At 37.7% G+C, this 26,391-nt stretch overlaps 1 protein-coding gene across 7 annotated transcripts in view; it reads left to right on the top strand.

Moving 5' to 3' along the window:
• Window positions 1–26,391, top strand: part of Hecw1 (HECT, C2 and WW domain containing E3 ubiquitin protein ligase 1) — a 279,382-nt gene that overhangs the window by 178,616 nt on the left and 74,375 nt on the right. For 4 of the 7 annotated variants that reach the window (XM_040755618.1, XM_040755619.1, XM_040755620.1 and 1 more), the window contains 4 exons: window positions 11,625–11,767; window positions 15,220–15,320; window positions 16,730–18,076; window positions 22,154–22,255. In XM_040755618.1, the coding sequence (XP_040611552.1) occupies window positions 11,625–11,767; window positions 15,220–15,320; window positions 16,730–18,076; window positions 22,154–22,255 (1,693 nt within the window). The remainder of the gene's footprint in view (window positions 1–11,624; window positions 11,768–15,219; window positions 15,321–16,729; window positions 18,077–22,153; window positions 22,256–26,391) is intronic. The other 3 variants (XM_040755621.1, XM_040755624.1, XM_040755623.1) reach the window with 3 other exon arrangements.

The raw sequence follows: 26,391 nt of genomic DNA, 5'->3' as shown, positions 1-26,391 counted from the left end.
AGAAATACATATATATATATACATACAAAAACAATTTAAAAAAAGAGGCAGTGACATTGAAAAGAAGGAAAGAAGGGTATATGGAAAGATTTGGAGAAAGGAAAGGAAAAGTGAAAATGGTATAATTATATTATAATCTCAAAAGGGAAAATATTTTATAATAATAATAACTTTGTTTATATTTGAATTTTTATATAAATGAGTACATTTTTATTTTACCATGGTCTGCTGAATTCCATTGCAGGAACTTAGTTTAAAATAGTGATCATCTATAGTTTTGATTTAAGAATTGGGACCAATTTTATTACAAATCATGATGCATTTAATATAATTGGAATTCTTGCATGGCAGCTAAAGATCCTCTGCTTCTACCTACTCCTACCATTTGCAAATTCTCATTAGTGCATCATCCACCAGAGGACTAGATGTGCCACATCTCCTACTCCCCCTTTCAGCTCCCTATCTTCAGTGGGGATTCTAGACTCTCCTTGTAAACTTCTGATTCCCACTGCCTGAAATGTCCTGAGTCCCACCAGATTCCTGAAGATTGGTTTGAAATTCTTCTAGAAGAAGGTCTGGACTTACAAACATCACTGAGCCTGAGTGGAGCCAGGACCATTTTTGATAATCCATTTAAACAACGAAGTTGAACAAGTTGAATTACTCCAAGATTTAATCCTAAACCCCATTCATGTGGTGTACAACATGACAACCCAGAGTAACAGGAAGCAGATTCAAACACCCACTCAACAAAGAAGAGACAGGGTTCTCTTTCCAAGATACACTAACAATGTACTTCAAATGCATAGATCCCATTTCAAAAATAAAAACATGACCAACACATTAAGTCCCTTCTACAAAGCAGTATTCCTATAGTAATGTCCCTGCAAAGTGTAACTTAGATAATTATCAAGACATTAATTTCAAAATAGCAAAAATAAACATGATCAAGAAACTCAAAGATGGAATGAATGAATGTCAGAATGAAGACCATGAAAACAAAAACACAAAAAAAGTCAAATGCAATAATAAAAAACAATCCAATACATGAAAGCAGACTTCAAAAAGGGAACGCTTTAAAAAGCCAAAAGAAATAACTCTTAAAATGAAAAGTCAAGAATTCAAGCAAAAAACTTCTTATTCCAAAAGGGAAGAACCTGGGCATAGTTATCAAAGCAAAGCAAAACCCAGTGTAAAATTCCAGCAGTGTAAAATTCTCACTGTTGGTCACTGTGATTCACTCATGAACCTCTGGATTCCAAATGGCTTTATTTCTTCATCTCTAGCATTGGCAGGATATGCAAACTGTTTTGTAGACAGAGCCAGCTACAGTCCACAGATGCTGCTGTCCTTGGTGTTCATCCCAAGGAACTTGGTACTGGCATCTCCGAATTCTAGGCTCTTCACTCAACTGAGCTGCACCTTTGCCAATAGCCTCTCTTGGGCTCTCTTCAGTGACTCTGAGCCTGCCACATGGTGCTAAGCCTCAACTTCTCTCCAGGACCCCTTCAATCCTGGAGCTTTTTCTTCAACTGAGGCTGCACATTCATCAATGGCCTCTCCTGGACTGTCACAGAGCAAAGCCTCAACTGCTCTCCAGGACTATTTCATCCCTCAAAACCAGTGCCACCTGGGATACTCTGACACACTGCCAAGTTCAGCTGTCAGCATTAGGTACAGCTTTCATCCCCTCTGTACCAAGGCTTTTGTGTGCTGACTCTTAGGAAGTATTCCCAGTATTCCCAGTAGATTGCATTTCAGTGATGCTTGTCTTTTCTAAATTGCCACTAATTTCTCAGCTCAGCTAACCAGCATCAATTGTCCCAATAAAGCAAAGGTTTTATTTCTGTGAGTTCCAGGCCAGCCTGGTCTACCAAAGCTACACAGAGAAACCCTATCTCAAAAAAAAAAAAGGTTTTACTTCAATGGTTCTTGTCTCTTCTTAATCACAGCCAACCCTTTAGCTCCAGATGACCAGCAACTGCAAAATGTCACACTAAGAACCTCAGTTGAGCCTTTGCTTTCCTCTGAAACTTAACCATCTAGGTCCGAAACACTAAAGAATACAAATTCTTCTGAGAAGCCCATGGGACTTTCTCCAGAGACCAATTGTTAGGATAAAAATAAATTCTCAACAAATATAGAAAAAACTAAATCACTTATTAAATTTCATCTGACTGCAGTGGAATAAAGCCGAATATCAGTGACAATAGAAACCACAGAAAGTATGTAGTCTTGTGGAAACTAAACAAGACTCTATTGAAGGAGAGTTGGGTGAAAAAAGGCATGAAGAATGAAGTTTTAAAATTTCAAATGGAGCCAGGCGTTGGTGGGGCACACCTTTAATCCCAGCACTTGGGAAGCAGAGGCAGGCAGATCTCTGTGAGTTCAAGGCCAGCCTGGTCTACAAAACAAGTTCCAGGACAGCTAGGACTGTTACACACAAAAACCCATCTTGAAAACTTTTTAAAAATTCCTCCAAATTAATGAAAATGAAAACACAACATATCAAAATTTATTAGATACAGTATGGGAAAGTCTATAGCACTGTGTGCCTCTATAAAAGTTGAGAGCTGTCAAACTAATAAAAAATGATGCACCTAAAGACATTGGGAAAACAAGAACAAAAAGAGTGAACTAAAGTGACCTGGAATGGGTAATCAAAATCATGGCTGCAATTAAGTAAATAAAAAATTTAAAAGTAATGAAAAAAATCTTGAAAAACAAGATCAAGAAACTGCTAGCCACCATAGCTAAACACTGAACTGTATCCCTGGAACCCAGTGACAGAGAGAGAGGAGTGATGAGCCTATGGGCAAAGAATGGGCTGGTGAAACCATCAGAGACAGCTGATCTGAACAAGGGGGGAGCTCTTGGACCCCAGACCGACAGCTGGGAGGCCAGCATGGGACTGATCCAGAACCCCTGGGTGTGAGAGTCAGGGAGGAGGCCTGAGTAACCTATGGGCCCTGGGCAGTAGATCAGTATTTATCCCTGGCATACAAATGGACTTTGTGTATCCATAACACAAAGAGGGATGCTCTTTTAGCCTGGACTCTTGGAGGAGGGCCTAGACCCTGCCCTGAGTGAAATGACAGACTCTGGATATCCCCTATGTGGAAGGAAGTGGGGATAGGGTGGGAGGCTGGGGGGTTGGTGGGGAGGTACAGGAGGAGGGGAGGGAAAGGGAACTGGGATTGACAAGTGAAACAAGCTCTTTTCTTAAAAAATGTAATAAAAATAATGAAAGAAAACAATTAGTAACTTTATTTCAATAATTACATGATCAATAAAATGGTAATTGAACTTAAAAAAAAAGTAACTACTAGCCAAATTACCTAAAGAGAGGAAAAAGTGCCCAAATAAATAATATTGGGGATAAAGGTAAATACTACTACACATACTGAGGAAATACACAAACTTTATTATGTATATAGTATTGTGTCTACATGTATCCCTGCAGGTCAGATGAGGGCACCAGATCTCATTACGGATGGTTGTGAGCCATCATGTGGTTGCTGGGAATCGAACTCAGGACCTCTGGAAGAGCAGTCAGTGCTCTTAACCTCTGAGCCATCTCTCCAGCCCACAAACTTTAAATCTACATCCCAGCAAATTAGAAACTATAAAAGAAATAGGTGAATTTCTAGACAAATGGACCAAAGTTAAATCATGATGAAGCAAATAGATCTTTAACGCACAGTGAAACAGAAACAGTAATTTAAACATCTCCAACAAAAAAAAAAAAACAAGGTCCAGATGGATTTAGCACAGCATGGTAGCAGACTTTCAAAGAGCCAACATCAATGTTCCTCAAAATAGTTCACAGACTGAAAATGGAACATCTCAAAATTCTTTTTTATGAAACTAAAATTTTCCTACACCAAAAGCACACAAAGATGCAGCAAAAAAAGAAAAATTTAAACCAATATCTCTGATTAATGTAGATGCAAAACTTCCCAATAATGCACTAAAAAAGAAGGACAATCTATGCGGCCTTGGGTAGTAAACCAGTGTTTATCCCTGGCATACAAATGGACTGTGGGTGCCCATCCCACATTGAGGGATGCTCTCTCAGCCTGGACATGTAGGGGAGGGCCTAGGCCCTGCCCTGGATGAAATGACAGACTCTGGAGATCCCCCATAGAGGGCCTTACCCTACCTGGGGAGTGGAGTGGGGATTGGGGGGCTGGGGGGTTAATGGTAGTGCGGGGGAGGAGGTGAGGGAGAAGGAGCTGGGATTGACATGTGAAGCAAGCTTGTTTCTAATTTAAAGTTTTAAAAAATTTTAAAAAAGAAGAAACATGTAAAACCAAAATTATCCACCATGATCAAGTCAGCTTCATCACAAAGATTCAGGGATGCTCCAACATACATAAATCAATATACACAATCCACCACATAAAGAGAAGAAATGACAGAAATCACATGATAATTTCATAAGATACAGAAAAGACCTTAGACAAAATCCAGTATCCCTTCATGATAAAAGTCAGGGATTAACTGGAGATAAGGAAATATACCTCAATTTATGACAATATATTACAATCTCTCCACCAAAATCTTGCTAAATGGAGAAAAAAAGCTCAAGCATTGCCACTAAAATCAAGAACAATACAAGGATGACTATGCCCCTATTCCCACTCAATACAGAAATATATTGAATTCTCTATTGTCAGTTAGAGAACTAAGATGAGTGAAGGAGTAAAGGGGATACAAACAGGAAAGAAGTGAAAGTAGCCTTATATGCAAGTGATAGGATTCTATACATGAAAGACCCTGAAGAGTTTACCAGAAATCCTCTACAGTTGATAATTCCTGTCATCAAAGGAGAACAATACCAAGTTAACACACACAAAAGAAAAAAACACCATAGTATTTGGTAGTATTTGTATGTACAAATCATAAATATTTTGAGAAATCAAGGAATTAATACCATTTACAATAGCCTCAAGAAAAATAAAATATGTAGGACCAAATCTAACAAAGAAATTGAAAGGCCTGTACAATGAATACATTAAGATACTGAAAAAATAGATAAAAGAAGATACTAGAAAGTGGAATGACTCCCCATGCTCCTGGATTAGTAAGGCTAATATTGTGAGATCTCCATCCTACTAAAAGAAAGCTAGATTTTCAATGTAATTTCCATCAAAATACCATCACAATTCTTCTCATAAATTGAAAATACTCTTAAATTCTGTATTTCCATATAACATAATAATCTAAACAACTAGGGGAAAAGCAGATATCTCCCTCTTAGATTTCTTTTTTTCCCCAAAGGATAGATTTGATTTATTTAACCAGTTCTCGTTCAACAAAAATAAGTTGTTTCTCACACCTTCTAGCAATGAGTTGGGTTGGTATCTAAGGAACTTCCCATGATACATTGAATTCTCTGTTTTCTTGAGATAGGGTGTTTTGACCACCTTGATTTTTATTTATGTCTTGAAGAGGAATTGATACTCTATTTTATTGTATGATAATTTTTCTTTATCTATTGCCAGTCCCTCTTATATTTCTGTAAGCATGAGTTTTCTGACCTGGCAAGTCCTGTGGCTATTGATCCCCCAATGACACTCAGAGACTTATAGTAATTGTAATATTGTTGGCTGATGACTAGGGCTTCTTATTTGCTAGCTCTGTCTTAATCATTAACCCATTACTATTAATCTATGTATTTCCACGTGGTCTTATCTTACCAGAGAATGCCTCATTTGCATCCTCTCTTTCCCGGGCTCACATCATGCTTCTGCCTGCACCTCCCAGAATTCTCCTCATCTCCTAGGTCTGCCTATCTTGCTGCCCTTTTGGCCACAGTGTTTTATTCATCAACCAAAAAGAGAAGCATTTGTATAGAAGGCATTCCCATCAGACTTCAAGTTGTGTTAAAGAACTATCACAACAAAAACAGCATGGTACTTGAATAAAAACAGAATCATGGATCAATGGAAAAGAATTGGATACTCACATATAAGCTATCTAACTTTTAAAGACATTAATAATATACATAGAATAAAAGTTGCATCTTCTACAGAGATCCACAACTAAGCAGTAGGTTGAACTCCTAGAGTCCAATTGTAAAGAGGGAGGAGTGATAATATGAGCAAAAGAGTCAAGCCCATGATGGGGAAACTCACAGAAATAGCAGACCTGAGCAAGTGGGAGCTCACTGACTCCAGACTGACAGCTGGAGAACCTGCATAAAACCAAACTAGGCCCTCTGAATGTGGGTGACAGTGTGTGGCTTGGGCAGTTTGTAGGGCCACTAGCAGTGGAACCAATATTTATCCCTAATGCATGAACTGAGTTTTTGGAGCCCATTCCCTGTGGAGGGATACCTTGCTCAGCCTACATACAGGATGGACAGCCTTAGTCCTGCCAGAAATGATGTGACAGATTTTGATGATTCCCCATAGGAGGCCTCACCCTCTCTGAGGAGTGGATGGGGGGAGGGGGTGAGGTGGAGAGATGGTGGGGAGAGCAGGAGAAAGTAAGGGAAAGGAAACTGGGATTAGTATGTAAAATAAGATTGTTTTAAAAATAAAGTGATCTAGAAATGCAAATTTAAAAATGCATCTTCAACAAATGTTGCTAGTCAAACTGAGTAGATATATATGAAAGAAACTTGATCCTTTACAAACAAAACTCAACTCCAGATGTATCAAAGATTTCAACGTAAGACCTGATAGCCTGAATCTGATAGTAGAAAATTGGAAAATGTACTTGAATTCATTGACAAAGAAAAGGCTTTCTGACTAGGACACTGATAGCAGAATTAAGACCACCAATTACTAAATGGAAATTCATTAAATAAAAATAATCTGTACAACAAAGTATATAATTATTCAAGTAAAGATGCAATCTACAAATTGGAAAACAATATTTTCCAGTCACAAAAAGGGTTAGAATCTAGAATATACAAAGAACTCAACAACTAAACATAAAGAAAACAAACAACCCAAAGCTAGAGAGATGATTGGTTAAGATCATTTGATTATCTTTCAGAGAATCCAGGTCTGATTCTCAATACCCACATGGTGTCTAACAAGCTTATAACTCCAGTTCCAGAGGATCTGAAGCCCTCTTCCGGCCTCCATGGAAACTGAGCATACATGGTAAACATATATACATACAGGAAAAACACGCATAAAAATAATCATCTTTCTTAACCTAGTGCACACACGTGTGTCACAGCAAGGGTGTTGAGGGCAAAGGACAGCCTGCAGAACCCAAGTCTCTCTTCCCACCAGGGATGAATCTCAAGTCATCAGCCTTGCTAGAAATAGCCCTTTTCCACTGAGCTAGCTCACCAGGACCAACTTCATAGACTTTTTCACTACTTGCTTGTTTTTTATTTGTTTGTTTATTTGTTTAATCCTACAGGGTTAGTGGTCTTCCTACAAAGCCACAGACTTACCTAGAAATCATGATGGAAGCCAAGCTAAACTAGAATGATGTCCTCCATCTTATTGTATGAATTACATGTCTGGAAGCTACATAAAAAGAAACATCATTCCAGAAAAACAATGCATCCAATCCCCTTATTCCATTGCTATAAGCTGCAAATAGTATTTTACTTTACTGCCCAGGGCATTTTCCCTCTTTCAGTATACCCAATAAATAGTTAGTCATATATATAAAATGTATTTGAGAATATAGATACATATATATCTCAGGCAATGAGACCAACAACTACTAAATGAGATCTGGTGAAACTAAAAAAACTTCCAGACAGAAAGACAAAATCATTTGAGTAAAGAAACAGACTGCAGAATGTAAAAAATCTTTCCTAGGGATATATCTCACAGATGGTTAGTGTCTAGAATATATATGGAAAGAAAAGAAAAAGTACCAAACAACCTAATTCAAAAATGGAACATAGAACTAAACAGAGTTCTCAAAAAAATAAAATGCAAATAACTAAGAAACATTTTTAAAATATTCAACATCCTAAGCCATCAGGGAAATGAATATTAAAATGACCCCTACTTTACCTTAATTATAATGGTTAAAAATCAAATGACAACAAATGCTAACATAGATGTGGAAAAAAAGAAACATTCATTCACTCTTAATAAGAATACAAACTGATGCAAACTGTGTGGAGGTTTTCAAAGAGCTATAGACCTACCACATGAGCCAGATATACAGACTGACAGACAGACAGACAAGATGATAGATAGATAGATAGATAGATAGATGATAGATAGATAGATACATACATACATACATACACACAGATACATAGACAGATAGATAGATGATACATGATAGATAGATAGATGATACAGATAGATGATAGATAGTGTGTATGTGTGTGTGTGTGTGTGTGTGTGTGTGTGTGTGTGTAATCAGTGACTAAAGTATAGGACTTTCAACAATGGTGTTTTACTCTCAACTCCTATGAGGTAACCAATAACTACGTCAATAGCATGTAAGACCTCACTTGTCAACTGTTCCAAAAAAAGCAAACTATTCCTGGAACTGAGTTTTTAATTTGTTATCCTGTGATGTTATAGTGCAACAGCATTTTAACCACACACACATAGCTCCTCAGGGTTTGAACTTCATTCCCACATCCCTGTCCATTCCAGGATTTGATCTGGCTTGATCTTGCACAGTTCTTGTGTACAGCCATTTCACCTTTTGGATTATAATATCACCACATACATACATAATTGTCTGTTTGCTCCACAACAACCAGTAAAGACTTTATTCCATGATGCCTTCTTTATATGAATAAAGCCATATCAATTTAGGAAAAATAAAATGTATTACCATATAAACATGTGCACTGCAAAATGGAGGACTTCAATTTAAGTGATGAATTAAACTTTTTCCTATAGCTATAGGCCAATTCATAAAGTATGAATGAAAAAGAATTCAATATTTTTTTCATGACAGACTGCATATATTATCATTTTTAAAATTTTATTTATTGAGATTATAATATCATTATGCCATCTCCCCTTCCATTTTCTCCCCTCCAAACCCTCCTGTATTGCAACAGACAGAGGCCATTACAGAGAACCACAGTTGATACATCTACAATACTATTGCCAGTCCTGGGGCTCAAGGATCATTGCAGAATAGAGGGTGGGAAGAGCCAGAGGAGCAGAGAGTTTGTCGTGAGATTATTTCTCACAGCAATTTCAGAAGATATACCTATAAGTCTTACTAGCATGACTGCTAAAGATGCGTAGAACAAGGTCAACAATAGAATTGCTAGTGTGAATAGGGGAGACCTCTTTTTTTAAGGCAGGCAAACTTGTTTACATTAATTTGTTTATAACTGACTGGTTTTGTTTTATTGGGTCATGCTGGCAGGATTGTTAAGCTTATATTTTGTGTTTGTGTTAAAAATAGAATTTCTGATAAATCAAGACCACTTATATTTTCATTATATGGTTACTACCATTTGGCTTTGGGGTATTTATAATCAGTGGTGCCCACTTTTGATTTTTACTCAATAGTACTTAGAGCTCAGAGTTTCTCAAATGATCATGATCCACATGAATGGTTGATGGCTTCCTTAAGCCCTTCAGTCTTGTCGACTGTATCTCTTCATCTCAGTGTGGAGCCTCATAAGATTTCTTCCGCCCTCTTGGTCAAGTCAATTGGTAGTGTCATTTTTCAAGGTTGTTGGGGTTTTTGGCTTTTGGCATTTTGTTTTTGTTTGGTTTTATTTTGGGGGGTTTGGAGCAACCATATTTTTGAGATTTTATGGTAGCAGCTTTCCTGTCACATATAGAAGATCCCTTGAAATCTTTCAAGCTCCTCTTTAGCAATGTTCCCTGAGCCTTATACATAAGGGTTTAACTGTAGACTATCAACTGGGTCTGTACACCCCATGGTCAGTTGTTCTCTGCACTTGAACAGGTGAGGCTTTCTGCAATGGTCTCTGTCCACTGCATAGAGAGGTTTCTTTGGCAAAGCCCGAGAGGTACACTTACAGTGTTTACAATGCAGTTAGAGAGTACACTGGTTTAAGAAAGTGGCAGTAGTGGGTTCTCTTCTAGGTGCCACCACCTCTCCAGCCACTAGTAGTTAGCTCATTTCCAGTACCAGGAATGAATTCCTTCCTAATGAAAGGGCCTTAAGTTCAGTTAGGTGACTGTTGGATACTACCAGAATATAAATGTCACTACTACATTTTTAGAATAGCTTTCCATTCCAGTTATTTTTGTAGTTCATTGATGTTACAGCTGGGTAAGACTATTGTTTTCCCCCCTTTGGAAGTTTACGTAGCTTCTTCTGATACTGTGAGATCTAATCTTCAGGGAGGAAACATCCAGGTCAATTCCATCTGGATTCTTCCAAGTCTTGTGTCTGAAGTATGTGATGTCTCCAGGCAACAAAGGGCAATGCAATACCCTATATTGCTTGAGCGGGGTCTTTTGGATTCCCTTGACAAATAACTCAAAGAAAGATTCCCATACCTGGCATTGGTGTTTTTAATTATGTAGTCTATAAATTTGGGGGAGAGTATTAGGTAGTGTAGCTTAAATTAATCTATTATATATATTACTAATATATAATATATTCATGCATATAATAATTAAATTAATATGTTGACATAATTGTCTACACTATTATATATGTATATACACTACATATACTATTACAGTATATATGTATATCTGTATTAAAGATAGGCCATGAAGTTGAAAAGAAATGGGGGAGGCACTAGAAGAGTTGGTGAGAGGAGAGATGAGAAATGATGTTGATACAGAATTTTTATATGAAATCCTCAAAAAGTAAAAATTAAAATAAAAGTTAAATACATGTAATTTCAAGTAAAAATAAAGTAATAGGATTCTTATGTCTCTTTCAAGAATCTTTAGTGTTAATTATCCATCCTCTCTTAAATCTCCTTCTGTGTTGCCCCATCCCCAAGGCAAGTCTCTCTCTCTCTCTCGCTCTCTCTCTCTCTCTCTCTCTCTCTCTCTCTCTCTCTCTCCAGTCTTTCCCATTTCTAGTGGCAATTTAGTCAAATGTACAAGGCCCTGATAAATACCTTTTATTCAACTTGTGAGAAGTTTGAGTATCAAAGATTAACTTTACTTTTTATCTAATCAAAATTTGTAATCCCACACATACATCTCAATCCCTACCCTCTCTTATCAGCCTTCTACCCAAGTCCAACCCCTTTCCTCCTCACGAATTGGTACACTTTCAAGCCTATTGATTTTGGGGTTTTGTTGTTACCTGCTGGTTTTAAAGAGGGTCATTTCTGTGACCATGGGAGCTGTCCATTGGAGCCTAGTGTGATCAGCAGGGAATGTAAAACAGAAAACAATGACCTTCCCTCTCTCAGAATTCACCAATATAGTGAATGGTATTGTCCCACAAGTCCTTCCCACTTCCATGACTGATTGTTGATACGCTGGCCTAGTGAAGGTAACCACTATCGTTGTGAGGTAATGATTTTCATGGTTATACTAAGTCTAGAGGATAGTGTTTCACAGTCTTTTGTCCTACCTTAATATCTAAAAAAGAATATAATGTAATCCCTCATTTAATAATTAACAGGTCTCACAACATTACTAAGGCCAAGGCACAGGTACTAGGAATTGGCCACCCCTAGAACCTCTCAGTTAATATGTGATTTCTCATTGCAGCATTTCAGTTTCGTGTCTTTGCCAACTGATGTGTTGGAAATTGAAGTGAAGGACAAGTTTGCCAAGAGCCGTCCCATCATCAAGCGTTTCTTGGGAAAGCTGTCAATGCCTGTTCAGAGGCTACTGGAGAGACACGCCATAGGGTAAACTGTGCCTGGGGTGGCTGTGCTTCTGCTTATAAGGAAGGCTGCTGTTACAAAGTCTTAGGGAAAGACAAACTAAAATGGTTTCTGGTTCCTGGGCCTCTCCTATCAATATCATTTCCTGAGCCATGATAATCTTAAATCCTTCCCCTTCTTCTTAGTCATGTGTAGTTTGTGTAATACATATTAAAGAATATAAAAAATAATAAGACAATATTGAAAAAACAATATACTTCTTCCTGTATAAATGGAAATTTAAAGCTTACCTTTGCTATGGAAAATATTTCATTCCTTCACCTGTCTTGTATGTAGGATTTAACCACATACTGCATTTCCATTCCCAGATGAAATGCTGTTTCTTGGGTAGAATTTCTCAAAATATGCTACTTGTAGAAAATTCTAGATGAAATATTGAAAACATACATTCTCTGGGAATGACAACAATTATGTCAGTTGCAGAAGTCAATTGCATATGAGAATATGCTCTGTGTTTTAAATATTTTGCATTCATATTCACTCATATTTTTATTAAAATTAACTATGATCAGATCATTTCTTTGTATAATGTGTATTTCCTTAGCTAACAGCACGATATTTGAAAATATTAGCACAGGTCTTTGGTTATTAGCATATCATCAATAATCCATGACTCATAGAGAAACATCAAAGGGATGAAAAATATTATACAGACTTTTTGAATATTTTAATTTGAAGTTCTCTGGGTATTTGTTTAGTACCTGATAGCATATGTGTAGCTGTGTGCTCATAAGGATGCCTTAATTCCTCAAACCAAAGGAAGCTATGTTTCCAATACCCATATATATTTGTGAAAACTGAACAAACAACACCCTGGTGTAAATTGCCTAACATTATCACTGGCACATAGTAGAAACTTAAAAGGGATTCGTGTTCCTTATGACCTTTGCCTTTTTCATTTGGTTCTCATAACACTTCTATAACTTAAGTGATAACGCTGCTTCACATAAGAAAGGGAGGCCTGTGAGGGATAAGTGAAAGCTAAAAACACACTCACCTCCCTCCTGAGGGATAAGTCAAGGTCAAGCACTCACTTAACCTCCCTCCAATGAGAGGCTTCCTGCAACTGATTGTCTAGTTTGTTATTGCCATACTTTTCATTCCTCTCCTACCCCCACACTGCTAATGCTCTGTCAGGTATGGAGCAAGAGGACAGAGAGAGGGGTTTGGTAAGATTTCTGATACTCTAGCAGTGAGCACACCCCTGCCTAACAGACATTCAGTTACTTCCTGCTGGCTGAACTCTCTGGCCTCATTACAGCAACAGAGAGGACTGACTCATCCACTTTCCTATACCAAGTACATTTTTAGTCATGACCTGCAACGTCAGTCTTTCACTGTGGAAGAATATATACCCTGGTAGAAAAAAAAAAGTAATTGAGGTAGAAGAGGGTCTCCCCTAAGCTGAGCAAGATTAGTTTGATTTTAATGGTGTTCTTCCATCTTGAGGAAGGGGCAGCATAGAGTACAGGCAGCAATAAGCTTTGGTGAGATTACTCCCCACCGCCCTCTGATGGGATGGCACACTTTCCCTATTGGGTTTGGAAGCTCTCCAGCTCCTACTCTTCCGCTTCCACCTGACACTCCACCTCCTCTTCCAAAGCCCAAAGCACCCATTACCTGTAGAGACCACTTCTGTAATGCTGTCCATTATGAATATGTCCAGTATAAATAGGAACACATTGGTGGGCGATGGCCATGAAGCAGGTAGTCACTTATCTTGAGACATGGCACAAACCCAGAGTACACACACACACACACACACACACACACACACACACACACACACTATTTCCAATCCTCTCTCCATTCCTTAAACTGTAGCACTACCTTTCTATTGTCTTTGGGCCTCAACTCTAATCTTCCCTTTGGGAGTGTCTCTGACCACCTAGGTCATTATTTACTGCTCTTTCTTTATTCTTAGCTAGTTGTAAGCTGTTAAAGGCAGGTTCTGTGGGGTAATATAGGCTTCGGTCTACAGGACACAAAGGTAAACCTCAGGACTTTTTACATGGCAAGGCTCAGAAACTATTTGGTTTCTGACTGGTTGGAAGCAAAGAAAAGAAATCTTAGAAAATGAGTATAAAATATATTAATTACCATGTCACCATGTGATCATCCTTAGTTCCCATTTCAGTTTTAGATTCAGAAAGTATTTCTTATGATCACAATGGACATATCTCAAAATATTAATCAATACCCTTTTTAAATTGACAGAACAATGTAGTCCATTCTATTATATTTCCATACAGTGTTTTAATTCTGACATATAATGAATTCTGACAATAAACACTATTCCATGCTTTATTAAGGAAAATATTAAATTAATGGATCTTGAACTATTTTATTTGTTTCACAATGTCAGTATTTTTTAGAAATTTTTAAATACTGACATCCAATGACACGTTTTTATTTGAATATCACACAAATGAATTAGTGGAGTGCATATAGAGTAAACAGTTGGTTATGGAATATATCTTTATTTATCCTTGGATCTCCCAAAAAAGTATTTTCCCTAAGTCAGTCAAGGTAGCAGGAAACTGCTTTATAAAAACCATATTGCTATGAAAATATGTCATTACAACTTTAGATTTATTCCTCCCTGGGTAGATTATTTTCAGTAATTTAAAAATTACTTTGAAGGGTATGGCACCAGAATCCACAATAGTCAATAAGTGTCTCTATACTTGGTGTATCCAGAAATAAAAGGTCAGTGAACACAAACTTGTTTTGCTCCATCCTGTAGCAGGTGGTTTTCCATAGCTCAGCACAGGCTCTCCAGTAACTCTCATGGCATCTATTCTTATGAATTACATATACCCCTCCCAACATATTTTAGCACATCCATTGCCAGGGCATATTTAGAAATGACAACAATGTCCACAGGAAGATCAAGCAAAAACATTTACGATTTTTGTCCTTTGCCTTTTGTACAACACAGGTTATCAAACTTAGTCTGCAAAGAGAGTAATATTTTAGGATTTACAAATCACAGTCTCTGCCTAAACTTTTCAACTCTTCCACCATGGCAGAAAATTGTCATGGGCAGTGTGTAAGTTCATAAGCATGGCTATATTCCACTAAAACAGTGTTGATGAACAATTTACTCTTAAGTGTTTTTCACTAAATCTTTAAAAATAAAGCTCATGGCCATACCAAAATAAAAAACGTGATGACTAAATATGAGTTGTAGTTTTCTGACCCTTGAGTTAGAATATTTGATAAGAATTTCTTTGTACTTGACCCAATACATGTACCTTAAGGTGATAGCATATGTCCCCAAAGAGACCCTCGCTTTCTGTTTTGGTGGTTTCTCTGAGCTTGCCTGTCCCACTAGCTGATGGAGAAAGCACACTGTGTGGTCTTTAGCAGGATAATTTATTACAAAATCTGTGATGGTGCTTATTTCCTTCTAGGGATAGGGTTGTCAGCTACACACTTGGCCGCAGGCTTCCAACTGATCATGTGAGTGGACAGCTGCAATTCCGATTTGAGATCACATCCTCCATCCACGCAGGTACTTTCCGCATGATCTTCATGTCATCTTCAAGACTAGTGTTCTAGTGTGGTTCTTTTCACTAAAACACAAATAACCATAGTTCCATCCAAGTTTGTCATAGGCTTTGTAGTTCTTTCATCTCCATCTGAGTCCCAGAAGCCAGTGACCTATTTTAGGAGCCAGGTTTTCTAGATCCTTGGTGAAAAGGTTCCTCTTAACTTGAATCACCCAAAGATAGATGGTTACACAGTAGAATAAAGGTCAGCAATGTCTTATTATTTTATAGCCTGAACCTCTCTTATGAGATGCTCAAAAGCTGTTCAAACACTCTGTACATGATCAAATTAATGAATGAAAGAGAGGATAAATGTGGAACATCCCTTTCTACCTAGTAACTAGTTATAGGTTGGTTTTGAGCTGAAGAATGGCATATTGGTGAAGACTTATACTGTGACTTTCTGACAGTATTAAAGGGAAAATGAAGATTATAAACAAATTTCCATGACCAGCTTGTATTGTTTTCCATACCAAACCATATTTCCAAACAATAATGATGAGATGATGCCTTATAATCCTCCTTTTTCCCTTCTCCCATACACCCATACTAAATGTAAGCCATGCTGAAATATGCTAACCTATCTTGAACCAAATACATGAGTTACTATTAAAGCTCATGAAGTTTATGGCACCCAATCACTGACTAGATTGTAGAACGACACTTGTTTCATCCTGTCAGTCTCAGCATTTTGTTATTTTAAGACTGACCCTTCAGTGTAGGCAGAAAGACAGCTTTATGTTTTAGCACAGAGATAATTTTCTTCAAATAGGGAACTGCCCTAATGTGTTTGAAGTGGAATACCAATCTGATATATTCCCAGCCAAATAAGGTAAGTGAAACAGTGTTTGCTTCTCCTTGAAAGGTGGTATGGTTGGAAATCTTAGTTTCCTATTGTTAAATACTGCAGATGACTTTCATCTCTGTTGCAGTTTAAGAGCCTGGCTTAGCTATCCTATCATCTTGCAGGATGATCCACAGGAAATGTTTTAAGCAAGTGTAATTAACTTGTTTAGGGTTGTTAAGGAAGTATAAACAATTATACTACCATCCTCATCTCTGAAACTCACTGTAAGTGACAAATATAGTTGATCTCTGTCTGAGGTGGGGTAAGTAAAAGCTAGGTTTGGGACATTAAAAAAATTGTTAGCAGTCCCTTGAAAGAGAATTGTAAACTATCAGCCTTGCTGAATGTGTCTTTAACATAAAGAGCACTCATTACAGAATTTTCTTGAAAGTGAGAAGCCCTCATCCACTCATCTCCAGTATCTTGTATTAGAGATCCTTTGTCACATTCTACACGTGCCTACACAGAACACTAGCTCCCATTACTCTTCTAGAAAGAATGACATAGTTTTCTTCTTGCCCACAGATGATGAGGAGATCTCTGTGAGTGCTGAGCCTGAGTCAGCAGAAATACAGGACAGTGTCATGAACAGTGTGGTGGAAAGCAGTAATGAGGAACCTCCTGGAGATGTTCCAGAATACTGCAAGAACTTGAAGCCAGAGTCATCAAGGGAAGGGAATGGAGTGAACAGCATAGGAAACCAAAATCAGGAGCATGTCGAGCCAGTTGAGGAAGTCGCGGGTACTATGGAGACCGGAGATGGTGGCAATTTCTCTGAAGGACCCATAGAGGCTGGAGAGATTCAAGACCCAGAGCAACATAACACCGAGCCCACTCTGAGTGCTGAAGAAGTGGCAGAGGGAATTCACCTGGATGAGGATTTGCCACCATCGCTGTTGCCAGAAGAGAGTGCAGCTCTTAGTAACAAGGTAGAAGATGAAACAGTGCCAGAAAATGGAGCCAGAGAGGAGGAGATGCAAGAGAAGGGTCAAGATGAGGAGGGGGAGGAGGAAGAGGATGTTTCTGCCCTGGAGCAAGGAGAGGCTGGACTGCAGCTGAGAGCATCAGTGAAAAAGAAAAGCAGGCCATGTTCCCTACCTGTATCAGAGCTTGAGACAGTGATTGCATCTGCCTGTGGAGACCCTGAGACCCCAAGGACTCACTACATCCGCATCCACACCCTGTTGCACAGCATGCCCTCTGCTCAGAGAGGGAGCACCACAGAGGAGGAGGATGGCTTGGAGGAGGAAATAACCCTCAAGGAGTCCTCTGAAAAAGATGGGCTCAGTGAGGTGGACACAATAGCTGTTGACCCGCAGTCCATGGAAGATGGCGATAATGAGGGGGCTACTCTATGTACGGCACCCTCTGATTGCTCTGGGGGCCACTTCTCTGGTCTGTCCAAAAGCATTGGTGCAGGTCAGGATGGAGACGCACACCCCAGCACTGGGAGTGAGAGTGATTCCAGCCCCCAACAAGGAGCGGACCACAGTTGTGAGGGCTGTGATGCCTCGTGCTGCAGCCCCTCGTGCTATAGCACATCGTGCTACAGCAGCTCTTGCTACAGCAGCTCCTGCTACAGCAGCTCCTGCTACAATGGCAACAATCGGTTTGCCAGCCATACGCGCTTCTCCTCTGTGGACAGCGCCAAGATCTCTGAGAGCACAGTCTTCTCTTCGCAAGAGGATGAGGAGGAGGAAAACAGCGCATTTGAGTCGGTACCCGACTCAGTGCAAAGCCCAGAGCTAGATCCCGAGTCTACAAATGGTGCTGGGCCTTGGCAGGATGAACTGGCTGCCCCTGCTGGGAATGCAGCAAGAACTACTGAAGGTCTGGAGTCCCCCATGGCAGGTCCCAGCAATAGGAGAGAAGGTTAGACTGCAAACCAGATCAGTGAGAATAGGGCTACCACGATAAAAAGACACAAGTCCCCACATATGGAGGTGGAGAGACCAGTCTCAAAGGGCTAGTCTAGACGATGTGTCTAGGTGTGTGAATTTCTGACACAGCATATCTCAAATTCACACCAAGAAATACACAGCTAGCAGGATGTGAGTGGTTACCTACCTGTGTGTGTGCTCCGTTTCTTTTTGACTAATGACCAGAACTGGTTGGTGAAAGTTAGCTTCCTGGTCTTAACAGCACCCTCAGGGGCAAAACTAGTATCAAATGATATAAACAATGAATGATGGCAGATATGCTTTATCATCAGCTTTAGGAAGCAAATATATTGACTTCCTAAAAACACATTGAATATCAGTGATGATAGATATGGGTATTCGTTGAAGGACATAATGTTCCCCCCCTGGCACACTCTGATAGCTCTGGGGGCCACTCCTCCAGTTTGCCCAAAAGCACTGGAATTGTGAGCTTGGCAATGTGCTCTATACATGGATAGACTACATATCTTTTTCTTCTATCAGTCCAGTTCCTGTTATAATGGTTGATTTTGTTTTGTTTTGTTGGGCTACTTTAGGTACCGGAAAGGAAGAATAGCAGTATGAACCAGAGTCACTTGGGTCTGAGCCCAGGCCCTGACATCTCTAACAAGCTAGGCTCTGCTAACTAAAGACACCTTATGAACAGTGAAAAGCAGATAAGGGAGGTTGTCACATTGAAAAGAACTGAAAGGTTCAGAGGTCCATGTTTGGGGTCTTGACATAAGGTTTGAGTTTAGAGTCATGCATAACTAAGTAGTTTATGCTAAGTGTGAGTCCCACCCATCATCATTGTCTGGGTTTCCCCCTTCATCATCACTGTCTCCTGGTTCTCCCTGAAGGAAGGTCTGACTGGCTGTGAGAACTGTCTGAAATCTCCAGACACAGGCCTCAGCCTTTTTCTTCTAACACGGAATTCCTAAAGAAATTCTAATTTCTTGGGTCTGTTTCAACAGTGTCTTTCTGGAAATCGTCATTTCTGCCAATCCAGTTATAATGAAAATGCATACATTCTCATGTCCCAATTAGGATTCTAGTCCAAAGGCTGCCACCTTTGGTTTTAAGATGAATTGCTCATTCCACATAAATCCAAACTGGCACCTAAGTTTTGTTTCCGTTCCTTCTATAAAACTTTTACTTAAAACACAATTTAAAATGGTTATCAGAATCCTGAAGATAACTGAAAGGCACAGAGCTATGTGGTCATGAGTTCAGGCCCTGGAGGCAAGTCCACATGCCACCTCTTCACATACACCTAACTGTTCTGTATCTCTACTTCCTAGTGTTCTAAATGGATATAACTGTAGCATTGGCATCAAAGAATTGCAAGAGTTAAATAAGATGAAACAATGAAGTTCTCTGCCTCTCTCCTATTGAGAGTCCTCTCAGGCAGATAAGCAAGAAAGCTAATTGTTTAAGTTGGACAAGAGAAAATACCCTTTGAATCTATCCTTACCATGTTAGACGAGGAAACTTCCATACAATTAAATGCTAATCACTTTTCTTCAAATAATATTCTGGTAGCTTATGTTGACACAAATATGTAGATTTCAATTTAAAGAGAATAAGACTTAGTTTATTCTGGAGTCAAATATAGGTGACCATGACCTAAGAACACAGCTGTAGGTTACCTAAGTTCCAGATTCCAAAACAGTTGCATGAAGTTTCTGCAGAAACAAAATAAAGATAGACATAAATAATAACACTTTAAAAATGCATTGATAGAAACAATGAGTAGGTGATTACAGCAAGTGGAGAAGCCTCAGCTGCAGGCCTTAGATGCTGAATGATGACACAGCCCTTTGATTGGTGGGGAACTAGAGTTTTGTCAAGTTTATTCATTCTAAAAGTGTCTTGATTTTTTTCATCTGTCTTAGTGACTGGACGTTAGATCTAACATAGAATAGGAGTAAAGAATGGCTTTCAGTAGGTGAACAAATATCCCAAGATTCATTGTAATTCAGTTTTGGGCCTGTAACTGCATCATTTCCATATCACTGAAATTCTAAATAATCAATAGTCTTTGCAGACACAGATTCTGTAATACCTGTCTCTTTAATACCTGTCTCTTCTACAATTTGCCCATGTTGGTTATAATAAGAATAAATTTAAAGACCCCCCTCTTATTTTTAGTTGAGACATACTGTCCCTTCTTGAATATTCTGAAAACTTTATTTGAAGTAAAGGTGGTCATGTGAAGTTGGACTCTAGCACAGAAAAGTGTTATTTATTTCATCCAGTCAGCCACCATGAGTCAATCACATCATTGCAGTTTCTTGGTGCTCACAGTAATGTATTTCCACAAACTTGGAAGAGTGATTAACATGTTTGGTTGAATTAATTATAATAATTAATTTTGTTTTAAGAAACAAAATTTAAAGTACAACAGCTGATGATGTAACAACTGCTCCATTGTTTTCCTTTTCAAATTTCTAACCCTAGACACTTATAAAAACAAATGTGAGTGCCATAACCACTTGAACACAGAACCTGCATGTGAAATAGCCACTTGTCCACAATCAGTGGTATGCTGATATGAGAAGTATCTTCCTTGATTCCTACTGGTACCTTCAAAGAACCAAAGGATTTTAGTAATTGTGGGAATGCCCAGGAAAATGTATTTTGAATATTAAGAATGGCATTTTGTTCTGAGTACATCTTTATCTTTAGTTGTCAGTTATTTCTTTGAACTAAACTACTAAACTAAGTCCACCTAATGTCTTTCTACTATTTTTATTTTCCATTGTGCTTATGGGGAAAATCATGCTTCCATGCATGGGTGTATGGAATGTTCACTATTTGAGATCCATCAAAGATCTTGACCATTGCATTTTACTTTCTCGCCATTTTTACCCAAAGGTTATTAGAATACATACTATGTATAATAGTCCTGGAAGAAAAAGGAAAGATGCCTTTTTGCCTTCTGGTTAATAGGGTGTGAGTATGGTATGAGGCAGGAGAAAAGCAGTATAGAATTGGATGGGGGATGTCTGTGTTTGGGGCCCTTCAGGGTCTCCAGAGATTGAGAGAATCATTTAGTACTGTTTACATGGTCAATCTACACACCTCAGTAGATTTTGAAACAAAAACACTATTCCAGAATTTTGTTTGGTTAATCATAAGTCTGTACTGACAACAGTACAATTAATGTATATACTAACATAAGTCATTAAATCTATAGGTATGTTTATTTCTACAATTTCTCTGTATGCTTCTTTTTCTTCTGTCTATCCCACTCTCTGTTTCAAATTTTCTTGAATCGGTCTTCTTGACTTTTATCTGCTGCCTTGTCTATTGTCCTCTTTCCAGAGCATGCTGGCTTTTCTAACTCATCCTCCATATGATCTGGAATAATCATGACTTCCCATGACATGTTTGGTTGTCCATCTCATTTTCTAATGTCCCTTCACAGGAATTTATATTCTTGGACTACCACTTCCTTAATACATCTTGAAAAATCACTATCTGAGAGTTTCAGTCGCCCTCTAAGTCTGAAAAACAGTCTTGTAGTAGTCTTCCGTTGTTTTAATTATGCAGCCCTCATATCCATATGATAAGGTATGTTTTGCATAATCCAACAAAGCTTTTGGGAGACCTTATAACTACATCACTCCTTTCAAACAAGCCTGTCTCCTTTACTGGACTAAAATAAGGCTCTTTAAGTTTTCCCTTGGGTTTCTTTCTGATGCCACCTTCTAACCAAGACAAGTGAAGTGGTTACAGAATCAGACTCTGATCCCATGTATGTGGCGTAGATCAAAAGTCAAAACGTATTTGGATTTTCCTTTTCCTCTCATCTTTCTCTTCCTCTCCCTCCTCCTCTTCTTTCCTCTTGCTCTTCTTCCTTCTCTTCGTTTTTCCTTAATAATTTGTGTCATGATTGACATGGTTATAGTAAACTGACACAAAAACTAGATTGCCCATTTTATTTGTTGTTTCTTATGATGATCTTTGTTTTTTTATAACATTGCCATAGCAATGAATATGAATGTCTTGACTATCTTGTTCATAGGTGAATGTCCTATGCTCCATAATTCCCAGCCAATAAGCCAGCTTCCTTCCTTGAGGCCTGAACATCATCACTACCCAACAATTGATGAGCCTCTTCCACCAAGTAAGCTTTAGTTTTCAAATCTATGACTTAACTCTTCCCATCGAGTCTGAACAGGTCAGTGTGAACTCATATGCAAGCATCCAAAACTCTTTTCAAGTTCCATACTTAGCACTGTTACTAAACACCAACATATGCTTACTATAGACATGCTTTTAAAAAGCTGTTAAATATATGATATTAAAGTGACAACCAAATGTTGTTAATGTCCCTAAGTTTCTGAGGGAGAAGAAAAACATAGGTAATATTTATTTACAAGGCCTACCTAGTCTTTGTTTGAGACCCTTCAGTCCTAAATTTACTATTTTAAAATTTTCTTCAGAGAGTCCATTATCCACAAGTGTCTCCATATACTAGAAGGAATTCAAACCATAGTGTTTTAGGAAATTGCACTTTCTAAATTAACACATGCATCAAAGGATTAAACTCCAAAGGCCTGCTGTAGTACTAGGCATTTCCAGGAAAACTATTATTTTTGGGATAGAGTGCAATATTATTTTGCCTAGTAGCTGTCTTATATTAATCATCCTTTAGCTAGTCATTTGAGCTTAGTAAAATCATTTAATCTCTAAAATATTAAGTTTTATTATTTGTGAGAATAAAAGTTTGCATGTTCTCATCTGCTAAATTCTGAGTTTGGACTAGGTAGTCTGTACATGCCATTCAGGCTTAACCTGTAGCACTCCATTAAAATGTTTAGAAGGACATGAAGCTTTGATGTTGTAAACTCATTTAACACAACATATGTCGATGAATCCTGGAACTTCTCTGGGTTCAAGATTTTTTCCACACAAAGATAACTTTTAATATTGGATAGATTATTATAAATGAAAAGTTATTCCTAAGATTAATTTTTGTATAAGCGTGCATTAGGCAGTTGTAGTTTTAAAAAGGTGAAATGCTTATTTAGTAATTCATCTGTTCTTGGTAACATGTTGTATTTTACATGAATACTACTTTTCTCCTTATTCCGTCATATAACAGTGAGGAAATTACAAATGTCTTTAATATGTAACCTCACCACATTCATTTTTCAGAGGCCAAGTCAAAAATTATAGTCTTTAACTTTTGGTGGTTGATTTCTTTCTTCATTTATATACTGATTTATAACATGACTTAAAAAATAGTAAAAACAACATCATATTTCATATGTGATTATTTGGAAATATATATATGACATGTTATTTGCAAGAAACAGCCTTCTCCTCATACACCAAAAAAATCCTATCTTAACATGTATGTATAGCCTGATCTCCTATCCATGCAGTAGCTTAGAGTTATTATAAATAATTTTATAAAAACTACCTCAAACTAATTGCCTAGTTATAAACCACTGTCAACAATAAAATAGACTCTAAATAGGTTTTAATTTTTTATTCATACAGCAATGAAAATATTAGAAAATTTGCTAATGAATCTGACAACAGGATTTTGTTAGGCAATCTCAAATAGGACACAAATGGCTTCATTACTGATGGTCATATTTTTATCAAGCGTTTGCTGAATAGTGGGTAACTGGTGTTGTTTTAGGTAAGCAAAATGGACAATGATTCCAGCCCTCATAGAGCATCTTATATGCTAATCTGGAAAGTCGACGATAAACAATAAGATAAAACATAGGAAACTAGTGTTAACTGGTGATAAATGCAATTAAAATGAAGATAAAGAGTCTTTTCATGTATAGCAGACAACTGGTTTGCAATTTTAGATCCAGAAGTCTAAGCCAGCTTCCCTAACAGGGCAATAATGAATGAGACAGCACAACTACTCAAAAAAAATGCTGAGGAAAAGCTTTCCAGGCAAAGGGAGCAGCCATAGCAGCTGCCAAGCTCTAAGTGGAGACTTGATAATGGGCTTGAAGAATTGAGTCAATGAGTCTGAAGCCACATGCTAGGAAAGAGAGCAGCAGATAATAAGCTCATGGAAAACAGCACAAATAATCGCCTGGGGCTTTCTAGTCCTCTGCAATGCTTCTCCACCTTCCTAATGCTGCAACCCTTTAATACAGTTCTTCATGCTGTGGTGGCCCCTAACCATGCCATGATTGTCATTGCTACTTCATAACTGTAATTTTGCTACTTTTATGAATTATAATGTATATATTCTTGGAGATAGAGGTTTGCCAAGGGGGTCACAACCCATAGGTTGAGAACTACTGGAGAGGTTTGACTTTTATCCTAAATGAATAGGATACACCACAGCGTTTTGAGGAAGGAAGTTGCATTTCTGACCTGTATTTTGAAAGGTTTCCCCTGGATATAGTGCAGGGAGTAAAATGAGGAGGAAGGATAGAAGTCTAGAAGCCACATAAGGTTATCACAGTGGCCAAGATGAAAAACATTGGTGATTTGGATCATGGCAGCAGCAGTAGAATTGTTAATATATCTGAACATATGTTTTGAAGACAACTTTGATGACATATTGAGTATGAAATTGAGAAGAAAATAAGAATTAAGAATGACTCATCTTTAACCTTGACTAATGGAAAAAACTTTTGTAGAGAAGGTTGAATGGGAATGATCTGAAACACACTTTAATTGTATTATAGCGGAGCTATCAAGTAATGATGTCAAGAAGACAATTAGATATATGTCTATAAAGTTCAAGAAAAATTCATATGCACTCATTAAAATACTTAAATACACAGTCCAACAATAAAGACAATAAATGTTTAAGTTCTTGATAAAATATAGTTAGGTATTCAATAATTCATTCTATCCTAAAGGATTCCACCTGACCTACACAACTGCAACTTGCCCCAGTATAGGATAGATACTATTTTTAGGGGTCTATGCAAATTCATGGCATCACAGTGCTTAATCCTCCAAATAATGCTGACACCTGAAGATCCATTCAGAAGTTTTTCTTTGTTTATAAGATATATGAAAATAAATTTTTCACAAGGCAACCTAAAAAACATACTCGAACCGGGCGGTGGTGGCGCACGCCTTTAATCCCAGCACTCGGGAGGCAGAGGCAGAGGATTTCTGTGAGTTCAAGGCTGGGATAGACCGATAGCCTCCAAAACAATACAGAGAAATCCTGTCTCGTAAAAAAAAAATACTCGAATTAATTATTTAATGATTTAATGAATGTAAGATTATAAAATTAACACTATGTGCTTCAGATAGATAATGCATTAATAAAAGAGCTTAGGGTTTTGATGACCATCCTTTCCAGGAGTGATTTGGAGAATTGAAACTTGCCAAAAATGTGTCATCAATGTTTCATTCTCCAGTCTCCCCAACCCCTTGGAGAATTTTCAAGGCTAATGAAAAAGTCCTTGCTTTCGCTTGGAGTAGGGATCTGTGTCATCTGTCTGTGTCCTTAGGACTTGATATAGCTCCTAGTTTATAGCAAGTGTAAATGGAGTTTTCTCACTTGAATTAAATAACACAGTATTATTTGAAAGTTAATTTTTATGCTTTGTTGGATGATAGTTCAAGAAAAACAATTATTCAATAGCTTTTCTAAGATTAAAAAACAACAGAAATTTCAAACTTTTGGAAAAAGATTATAAAGATATAAAATTAAAAATATATACCATATTATCATCAATACATTATTTCTCTAACAGTTGACATCTGAAATTATCTAATAGCCTACTTTAGGGAAATCTTCCTAGACTACATTTCTGAAATTCAACTACATTTCTCTTTCCATTTGCCATATACATTAAATTTTGGCTTTTCTGGTATTTTCATTGGGCATTGACAATCCTCTAGGTTACATTTCCAAAAGGGTAAGCCATATATATATAAAACCATAAGGATACTAAATTTATCTTCCATTTAAAGCTTGAGAGTCATTATATCATTATCTAAGTTATGATTTTTCAAAATGACTGTTAATATCTGACCCACTCCAAAAACTGTCTTTTCTTACTTTAAAGACCAAATGGTTTTCCTCCTTTTGCAATTATGTTCACTATTTGTCTTAACATGTTTAGAATTTCTTTAGCATTTTCAGCAAGACACCATATTGGAGTTGTTTCCACCACATCTTTATATATGGACAGCACAAATTTTGACCATTACTGTGCATCATTGCTCTTATATGCCTAGTTCAAATACACATGAAACACATTTAGCTCTCAGATTCAAGGGATTTATTCATGAATTTCAACCCACTTCAGCTTA

Source organism: Mesocricetus auratus, unplaced genomic scaffold (genome assembly GCF_017639785.1).
Source record: "Mesocricetus auratus isolate SY011 unplaced genomic scaffold, BCM_Maur_2.0 Super-Scaffold_100013, whole genome shotgun sequence".
Taxonomy (NCBI): domain Eukaryota; kingdom Metazoa; phylum Chordata; class Mammalia; order Rodentia; family Cricetidae; genus Mesocricetus; species Mesocricetus auratus.
This window is presented reverse-complemented; position numbering and strand designations above follow the sequence as displayed.